Below are 10,901 nucleotides of genomic sequence, written 5' to 3' on the forward strand. Positions count from 1 at the left end.
TCTGTTCAAGCTTTTTGTCAAATATGCAAGCTTAATATTACCTAGAAAATTCTATTTAAGCGGCCACCTAAACCTTAGGACCTCGTGATCCGAAGTCACATAAGCTACCACTATACCAACAAAGCCGGCATACCATATACCTACAAGTATGACAGTAAAATACACATATAAAATAAATAAAAAAAATAATAAATAAAATCTTTATTAACCAAAAATAGATACAAAACACCATAAGATTGCCTGTGGTCTCCACACTATATAGATTGATCTGTATCGTGGAGACCAGGTAGGATTTTCTAATGTTTTCCGTTGGACTAGGACTAATTAGAAAAAATATATATATATGTAATGAAAATTTACTGTCTGTGATTTCAACATACTGTTCCCTCAAGTGCTTAGGTATAGTAAATGCTATTTACAAATTACTATATAGCACAAACAACTTTTTTTTATTAATTTTTGTCTATCTTATTTCTCGGTTTTCCGGGCTAAGCTAGGAGTGGCTAAACCGATTTTAATAAGACTTCAAAAATGAAATGAACTTATCTAACTACGGTATATGTAAGTACTGCAATATAGTAGTATAGGAATTTGGGATAAAATTATCCCAAAATCCATTCGCGCGGGATTTGTGAAAACTTGAATTTCACGCGGTAATTTATATAATTTTATTTTATTGTAATTAAATATTTCTATACCTACCTATTAATGGAGAAGTGAAACATTGTTACTTATTACATAAGAACATCTATAAATATTATGTTTCTTGCAAATAAATGATTCTGATTCTGAAATCGCCGGCTTACGCAAGTAATAATAAAAACTGACTGACTGACACTCAACACGCCGCTGGCTTTAGGTACTAAAAACACAAGCTATAAAAGGTATATTATCAGGGGCGTAGCTACATCAGCCGTATCAAAGATACGGGGCCCCCTGACTACAAGGGCCCCTTGCGTGTGTAAGCAAAAAATTGTAAAAATGTAGGTAATCCACAATCTCTTATTTTCCCTGAATAAGCGTACACCCAAAAGTTGGAAACATCCTACATGGGATAAGTCACTGTCATATTTACTTTATGCGAGCATTTTTGTGTGAATTCTTTACCCTTCATTTGGGCCCCCCAAATAATTTTGATACAGGCCCCCTCCAAGGCACGCTACGCCACTGTACAATATGTTGTATAACGATGAAAATGATAATAAATACCACACATAAAATTTTCCTTGTGAGGTAGGTAGTCGTCTGTAAGTTTATGAAGCGATGACTGTGAGTTATAATCACATTAGTTCGTAATTCGTATTATGACTTATCACGTGACGTAGATACTCAGAATAATACCAACCTATGAGTCGACATGTTTTCTGTACGCGACTTAAGGGTCATCATCATCATCATTAACAACCCATATTTGCCTCACTGTTGAGCACGAGTCTCATTAGACTAGAGACACGAGTACGTTGTACTATTGTCGTATCTACTCTTAGCCTAGCACAGTAGCTATCTACCAGCTTTTCCACCGTTTCCAAAGACTGAAGAAAGTAGGTGGTTCTCAATAATTCTAGTCTGTTTTTTGTATGTATGTTACACGATTACCTACTCAAAGGCTTCTGGACCGATTAAATTGTTTTTTTGTATGTTTGAAAGGGTATGTATCTTCCTGAGGTAGATTGTCATCATTTTAGGATCTGATGATGGGATCCTGGAAAAATCGAAGGGAACTTTCAAAAACCGTAACGGCCACTTTAGCGTTTGTTATTTTTTTCATTAAGCACCTTAAACCATTACAATTTAATGAAGGTCTGGAGTTGATCTGATGATGATGAAGTACATCATCGGCTTAGAACCGCATTCAAACTGATCAGCAGCTAGAACACAATGTTATTTTTCGCTTTTTATTTTAGTCAGTGCGTTTTTTTGAAGTCGATTGATTTTTTTTATATTTTTTTTCATTTACAGTATTATAGGAGAGACTAAATGGGAGTATGTAATTAAATCCTTTACAGTACAAAAATCGTAACCGCGCTCCTAGCTCGAGTATACTTCAACGGTATTAAGCAATACTTACTACAGTTTTAGTCAGAAGTTATGCAACGCTCTCATTCTCTTTGACAGTTTTTTTAATTGCTAAGTTTTTATCTATTACGTACGATTCAGCTACGGCTAGGTTACGGCTAGTACGCCGCGCTTACGGCTCGCCGTTCGAGCCCTTACTTCTCTTCGTAGGTATGGTCTGAGAGCTGGTGGTCATTTTTAGGTAGGTAAGTTGAAAACTTGTCCTGTACCTCACAGAAATGGAGACCTGTCTGAGGAGTAGTGGAAATTTATTTATTGCAAAAAATATCCTTTGGCGGACTACTTGTAATATATAAAACATACGAAAATATAAATAGAAGGAGCTTGAAATAGGGCTTGAAAGTTTACGTCAATTTACCTTACCTATCGCGGGCGTCCGCTAATACCAGATAAGATAGTCTAACCCTAGCATTCTGAGAGACTCGTGCTCTACAGTGAGGAAAATATGGGTTGTTAAATGATGACAGTAGATAGATAATGATAGTAGGTACGTACATAATGTTCAATTAAAATAACATGGTAATTATTACATCAGCATGAATTTCTAATATCACAAGTAATTTAATAGGTTAAAAGTTTATCATTATTTTTGTAACAACGAACGAGATACGTGCCAACGAAGTTTGTTTTATAATGATGCGATAACTTTTAAGTTTCAAAATAATCATGGTTTCCTATCTAGTTACGTCATAAATATGAGCATTTATATAAACAACTGATAAAACCGTATTTGGCAGAATTAATAAAAGAGCTTTAATTGCAAAAAAAAAAATTAATCGCGTGATCATCAGCGTGATCATGAGAAATAAGCAGAATGATTAATTAATGATTTCTTAATGCTCTCATCATGTTCATTTTATCATTCAATAGTCGAAATATTAAAAAACCCATGACAGAGAAATATAGATAAATTAGATTTTCTAGGTCTTTTTAAAAAATGAAATAATATGACAGGACGTAGAAAATAAAGATTTTTTAAATTTCTGAATTTTTTGATTGAATCGTCACTCATCACCAATTGAAATCGAATTAGCGTTAACTTTCAATTAATAAAAAAAATATCCTAATAGGACATCCGATTTGATTAGTAATAGGTTTCCGAAAGTTCCAACCAACTTGTTAACATAACAAGATAAAGTAAATATGCAAGCACGTAGAATTTTCAGCCACATCTACACTTACCATCCAGGATATCACGGTCAAGCGCGAGCATTAAAAAAATATGTTGTCCGAATACAAATTATGCAGTCATATAATTTAAGCAATAATTCTCATAATCTACAATATTCGACTCAGTAACAACGGGTAACGAACTTTGCTTGTTTACTTGATGCATTTCTATCAACAAATAATAAATATTATGACAATACATATTATTAACCCTTACTTACCTATAATTTAAGCATAAGTGGCAATAGACGGGGCACATAGCTCGGAGAGCCGCTGGACGTTGGATCCCAAGGTGTTGGAACGACCCCGCACCGAAAAGTGCAGTGTTGGTCAAATTATAGCGACCGCCGACATCAAGCGGGTTACAGGGGGCCACTGGATGCAGGCGGCTCAAGACCTTGATACAAGTCAAGTCAAGTGTTTGGAAATCATCGGCTGATAATAATAATGACGATGACCAAAAATTTAAGATAGATTCATCATCATAATCATTAATAGCCGTTGCAGGATATAGGCATCTTGCATAGACTTCCAAATACCTACAACGGTCTTGAGCCGCCACCATCCAGCGGGTCCTTGCAAACCCGCTTGATGTCTTCGGTCCACCTAATGGGGGGTCGACCAACACTGCGCTTTGCGGTTAGATTAATGGTTGGTAAATGTTTAATTATTTACGTTTCAATTAATTAAGTAAATAGGATGAATCTTAATTTTTATAAACGTCTACGCAAGTCACTTGAACTTTATAATAATAAAGTACTTAGACATAAGTACCTATCATTTATTATCTTAAGTAAGTAATCTCTGAACTTTCGTAGAAATTAATCTCTTCATAGTATAAGAGCCCACCTCATAAACTCACAAATACAATATAATAATTGAACTTATCTAATATTAAATATTTAAAATACATAATTATTTTGTACGTAAGTTTTATTAGATATATAACTATACGCTAATATTATCAGAGTTTGTAAGTTTGTAATCTCTGGATCTACAAAATCTATTTTGTAAATTATTTTCATTATTAACCCATATTCGGCTCACTGCTGAGCTCGAGTCTCCTCTCAAAATGAGAGGGGTTAGGTCAAATAGTCTACTAAGCTGGCCCAATACGGATTGGCAGACTTTACACACGTTGAAAATTTAAGAAAATTCTCAGGTGTGCAGGTTGTCTCACGATGTTTTTCCTTCACGGATTCAAATTAAATTCTTTTACCAATAGAAAACCACGTTAATTGAGAGTGTGATACTCGTAGGAACGGGACTGCTGTATAATAAAACTTAATTATAACAAAAATATTATTTAAAGTCCAAAATAACCCTAATTGCTTATTCAAAAGTTATGCGTGGCTATTAAGCTAATGAATGGTTACTGAAAATTAATGATTTATTACCTGACTATAATCAAGCATATATCTAGGTAGAGGGGCGTATCTACTGTATCAGCCATAACAATTACGGGGCCCCCGGACTACAGGGCCCCTTAATGTCACGTTTATTTTAAGCAAGCATTTTTATTACAATATATTTACCCTTCATTGGGCCCCCCAACTAATTTTGATACCGGGCCCCCAACCAATTTTGATACCGGCGCCCAATGCACGCTACGCCACTGTGAAGGTACCTTTTTACGCGTAAGTATTTCGCACAGAAAATGAACACCGTCTTTATTTAAGCGGTTTACTCTTGGACTATTTTTAATGTCTGAATCGCCAAAGATCTTAAATAAGTAGATAAAAAGTCGACTCACTCTCAGTTTGCCAGCAGTTTTCCTCGCGTTCAGTAGTTTCAACTTACAGGATTATACAGAAAAAATAGTGTTTTGTTTAATTAGTCAAGGTGCTAAGACAAGGTATGTAATGTGCCGTTATAAAAAAAAAGTTAATATTTTTGAAATTTAAATACTAGGAATATTTGGAGAAGTTTTCTCAATATTTATAGCCGTAAGTATAATAATACGTACCTACATTCTTCAAGAGTTATTCAGGACTTATCAGTGATTAACCTTGAGCCTATATTAGTTAGTAAAAAAAAGATAAATAAATCAATGAGAGAAAAAAAAAATTAGATTTCAATTGCAAATTAGGTAAGTAATAATAATGGCTTTAAAAAAGGTTGAAAGAATATAAACTGTTTTTTTTTACATTGTTATCTTTACAATGTTTTTTAATGTTTATAACTTAAATATTTACTTACTTACTTACAATACCCTTTCTAAAACAAAACAATATAATTCAGTTTTCTGTAGTTCATTTCATTGACATGACTAAGGTACTACTGTATTCTGTAAATACTTTATTTTAATTGTTCCATCCACGTAAACAATGTAGGTATAAGCAAAACATTATTTTAAGTATTTATTACTATCATATTATAATATACACAACTTACCAATATACAAAAGTTTACTGATTTGTGATAATATTAACTCAACCATAAAAGTTACTGCTACAGAAGCAAGACACCTAGGTATAAAAATATAAAATAATATAATTTTGACTTAAAATCCTAGTTTTCGATTAAAACAAAATTACTTCTCGAAAATTATTAGTCAAATTATGTTTGCTAAAATCTCTAAAATTATTTTAATAAGAGATATTATATTTTATATTTAGTGCGTTTATTTAAACCTTGACTTTGTGCACGTTATCGAATTGAATTTCGCGGCTTCAGTTTCCTTTAATTTGAACCATAGACTTGATAGAGGTATTTTTTTTTAGGCTATAGCAAAACCAAAACAATATAATTTTGGCCAATAGCAATCATTCTACAGTCGTGTTCTGTCATCTTGGACGAAACCCGATTGGCTCATTTATACCGGCTCAATAGCGCCATCCCGACCTTATAAATAAGACCGCGAAGCTGAGCCGGGCCTCTTTTCCACAGTATTAGGTCGAGGGGATATTTGTCGTGTTAATTAAGTGAGCTAACTCTAAATTCAGAATGCCGGAAACCGCAAAAGTAAATGGATATGCAAAAACAAATGGCCACAGTTATGACATGGAAGATGGATCAGTGTTCTTGTTCACATCGGAATCCGTCGGCGAGGGTCACCCAGGTTAGTGTTCCAAGATTGTACAGGATCGTATAATTTTATGAAAGATGGCCGCTCACAACATGTGCGCAGATTTCGTATCAATACAAAGCGTTTTGTTTATGTTATTAATAGTGGCGGCGTCAAAGAAACTCAATTTGTTATTTACGACACGACCCCGCCGTGCCTTTATATCGTGATGTGAAGTCCATGTTTAGTTACATCATAATTTGTGATTATGCCGCGATCAATGAGGAATTCCTGAAACACGTGGTTCTAATACATCGCTGATTAAAAAATGTGGTTTCGAGTGACAACTGATTGTAAATATGTTTTCCAGATAAAATGTGTGATCAAATAAGTGACGCTATTCTCGATGCGCATCTAAGTCAGGATCCGGACGCTAAAGTAGCCTGCGGTGAGTACAAAGTGAGAATTAGGGATGGCTATTTATTTAGTGCTATCGATCAATAGTACTGACGAACGCTTTCATCCACAGAGACCGTCACAAAAACTGGAATGATCCTGTTGTGCGGCGAAATAACATCAAAAGCTAACGTCGATTACCAAAAAGTTGTCAGAGAGACCGTAAAACACATAGGCTACGACGACTCTTCGAAAGGTGAGTTTTAGACTAAACAAAATTATTGCCACACATTATTGGCTCTAAGCCAGATGCTGATAATTACAAGTGTACCAAATTTCTATTTGACCTCCAAATTGTAGTAGTTAAATAATTGTTTCATACACACTAGGTTTTGATTGGCGTTCACTAAATTTGTTAGTGGCTCTGGAAGAACAAAGTCGTAACATAGCCGAGGGGGTCTATGAGAACAGAGAAGAGATTGATATAGGTGCCGGAGACCAGGTACCCGCAGATTTGAATAGAGCCTGTTGCACGATACAATGGGATAAAAAAATATTTACATCATTATATGTATTTCATCACAATAATGTAATGTTGCATGTTGAGGAAAACCCGTTTCATAATTATTAATTACATTATTGTGGATTCTTATCTGGGTATTTTTACAAGATTTCAAAGAACACATAGGCTACGACGATTTGTCGCACATTCTGCAACTGTCATCTTTGGAGTTAAAATTGTGGTGAAGCATTATTATTGTCATTGATTTAGTTTAATAAGTCACTTTGGGATCCTCTAGCTTTAGTTTGTAAGTTCCTAAATTTAATGTTACCATTAACAATCATCATTATCAACCTATTTTATCCAATCATGGAAACAGCATTAAAACTAGTAGGCATGGGCAGTGTCACTCAGAAAAGGCACAATATCCAAACATTGGCTGTTAAATTTGACAGCAAAAGAAAATTGAACAGTGCTGAGGGAACTATCTGCTCTAATCTCAAGAAAAAATACCATAAATACACAACTGAATAGGTCGCTAGCATTGTGATGTGACATAGATTGCCAAGTCTCAGATAACAGAAAAAAAAAACATATCAACCTATTTAAATCGCCCACTACAGTGCTATCTTTATAAAATAGGGGATTTTGGAGCTTAAACATATGCTGCTCCCATAGGGGTTAACAGATGTATCTTATTAGGTTTGACTCTAAGAACAGCGCTGTCAAAATAATGATAATGACTGCAGCTGTAGGCTCAACATGCTTGAGCTTGAGTGTATAACACCATTAACTTCCCAATGTTGGGCTATTGCTAAAAATAACTTGCGTTTAACGTCAGGAGAAGGTTCTTATGACAAAAAAATTAATTAACTGCGTGGAAAATTGGAAAAAGGGGTAGGGGTAGATTATGATCGTATTTGATGCAGAGTAAATTTAATTACTGTACAAATCTTCTTGATATATTAATGAACTAAATGTAATACTGTAACTGCAATGGTAGAATTAAAATTAAAACAAACTGAAAAATATAATGATTTCTGAGGGCAAAGCATTCTGAAATTATTGTTATTGTTTATGTAATGAACACAGGTTATAATGAATTAAAATTTATGCATGCTAAAGGTTACAATTGTAGTTGTGTTAAGGTACAATAATTTCAGTTAATATGAGGACATGCTGTGACCTGTGGTTTCACCTGCATTAATTAATTTTATAATTAATGAATAAATATGATCTACATTTCAACATCAATTTAAAATTATTTACTACAAAGTAGAATTTTTTTGATGAATACAATATATTATGTGTATATTAAATTATGTAATATTGTTATTTTAGTATGAGATAGACTCTCATCATGGTACAAATATTTTCTTTCAAATTGCTTAATCTCTTAATTGATACTAGTTTCAACATTAACAGAGTAAGTCATAAAGTCATGATTCCTAAAATTTAAAAAAAATCAAATTTTTAAAATTTTAAAGAGATGATTTGAAACAAAACACAAAAAGATGGTATAAACACAATATGTATGTACTCAATTTGTTTTGAAAAATAAAACTAATTAAAAAAATCCTGGGCCTCTGTGGCCAAACTAGCTAAGCTATGATGCTAATATATGAGTAGGATGTCTCATTCATGTATACATACTGCTGTATTTACTCAATATTCATATTTACTTATTTGTTGAGAATACACAGATAATTATGCACTTGACCATTTCTGGTGTATAACAATTTATAAAGACAATTAAAATCTAAAAAAAATATTAAATTAAACTTAATCGTGAAGGTACTTATGTTTAGAAATTAAATTTTAAATGTCAAATATATAAGTAATTGCATATATGTATATTGTATACCTACACCTGTGTGGTATGACCCACTTATTCCACTTGGTGACTCATAATATTGATTGCTGTATCATCATCACATGCATGTTTGGGTCCAGGCTTTGATTACAAGACATGCAGTGTGATGTTGGCTCTGGACCAACAGTCACCAGACATAGCTGCAGGGGTGCATGAGAACAGGAATGAAGAAGAAGTCGGCGCCGGGGATCAGGTAGGTCTTTCTTTTCTTTAGGGAGCATGTTATGATATTTAATTGATAAAACTCACAGGGAGTAATTTCATAACTTGATCTTGATCAAATCTGTTTGACAGTTTTTATGTAAACTGTTGTCAAACTGACAATTTTCTAGGAATTTGACGTATACGTACTTCATTATATGGGGTTGTCAAACGGATCCAATCAAGTTACACATTAATTAGGTAAATGTGTAAGTTGAGCGGAATTCACTAACTTTGATGTATGTTGCTTGACATAATACGATATTGAGATACTACATAACAAAAGAAATCCAGTGTCCACTGATAACCCTTCGTGGATATCATACAGTAGTTCAGTGACATTTCTCAGTTGATGTTTATTTTTTTAAATCATTGGTGAAAATATCTGATTAAAGATACTAACCATGTTCCAGAAAGAAAATAGTATTTTGAAACAATCAACTACTGTACTGTTGCTATTGTTTAAGGAAATTCTCAAAACAAAATTCAATGAAAGAACAAATGGTTTTGTTAGTCCAGATGGTGTTATTTTATATAATGAAAGAAATTTCCGGAAATGTGTTTAATTTTCTGTATGTTTCATTCATATGTTTCAATTAACTAGCACAATGCATCCAATAGGTCATGGACTTTTTTTTTAAAGTTGTATATAAGTTAAGGCGTTTTCGGTGCAAAATACAATATTGAATGAATAATGGAAAAATTACACCAATTATTTTAAATTAATGAAATATTATGAGTGTATTGTAGATTGTGGTGTGCTTAAATCAATATCAATACTCATTAGTGCAAATGCACACTGAATTCAATATCATTAGTGACTAATGAGATAAAAATCAAATTCATTCCAAAAAAATAAAACATACATAATACTTTCATTTTGTTCTATTATATTTAGTCGATTTAATAACTTTATTTGGGACAAATCACTGGATTAGGGCACTGAAAATTGGGGAAAGGCTGCGCGGGTGTGAAATCGTGCGTGTGGGGAAGTGACGTACATCAGTCTTGGGTTTTTCATTCATCGCTTCACACCCCCCGGCCCGCGCGTAACATCGGGAGTGTTACGAACGAAATTGCCAAGCTATACTAATGAAATCCAGTTGAATGTCTCACGACAGATTGGAGGAATAATGAGAGACTACAAAAAGAAACCAAATCTAATAACAATACTGATTTTCTCTAGGGCTTGATGTTTGGCTATGCCACAGATGAAACTGAAGAATGCATGCCACTAACAGTGGTGCTAGCTCACAGACTCAATCAGAAGATCGCAGAACTCCGAAGGAATGGCGAGTTTTGGTGGGCTCGCCCAGACTCTAAAACACAGGTAACAATCTCAATACAATCTACTCATCATTATCAACCCATATTCGGCTCAGAATGAGAGGGGTTAGGCCAATAGTCCACTACGCTGGTACAATCAATGCGGATTGGCAGACTTCACACACATAGAGAATTAAGAAAATTCTTAAGTATGCAGGTTTCCTCACGATGTTTTTCCTTCACTGTTTGAGATACGTGATATTTAACATCTTTAATAATAAAAAGAATTTAGTATTCACTCGCTTTTATGTACATCTTGTAAAAATCTATGGGTCCCACTTCTTCCCACTTCAGTAATAATACATACTTTATACATGTTCCATAACATTGAATGTATAATGTTGTAGGTG

At 33.8% G+C, this 10,901-nt stretch overlaps 1 protein-coding gene across 1 annotated transcript in view; it reads left to right on the plus strand.

Moving 5' to 3' along the window:
• Positions 1-6,115: 6,115 nt before the first annotated feature.
• The window catches only part of LOC112055195 (S-adenosylmethionine synthase), a gene marked incomplete in the record, with an annotated part of 16,307 nt that continues 11,521 nt past the window's right edge, over positions 6,116-10,901 (plus strand). The window contains 5 exon segments of the mRNA XM_052884545.1: positions 6,116-6,307; positions 6,624-6,701; positions 6,783-6,905; positions 9,105-9,217; positions 10,412-10,555. Of these exon segments, the coding sequence (XP_052740505.1) occupies positions 6,193-6,307; positions 6,624-6,701; positions 6,783-6,905; positions 9,105-9,217; positions 10,412-10,555 (573 nt within the window).

Source organism: Bicyclus anynana, chromosome 12 (genome assembly GCF_947172395.1).
Source record: "Bicyclus anynana chromosome 12, ilBicAnyn1.1, whole genome shotgun sequence".
NCBI classification, from domain to species: domain Eukaryota; kingdom Metazoa; phylum Arthropoda; class Insecta; order Lepidoptera; family Nymphalidae; genus Bicyclus; species Bicyclus anynana.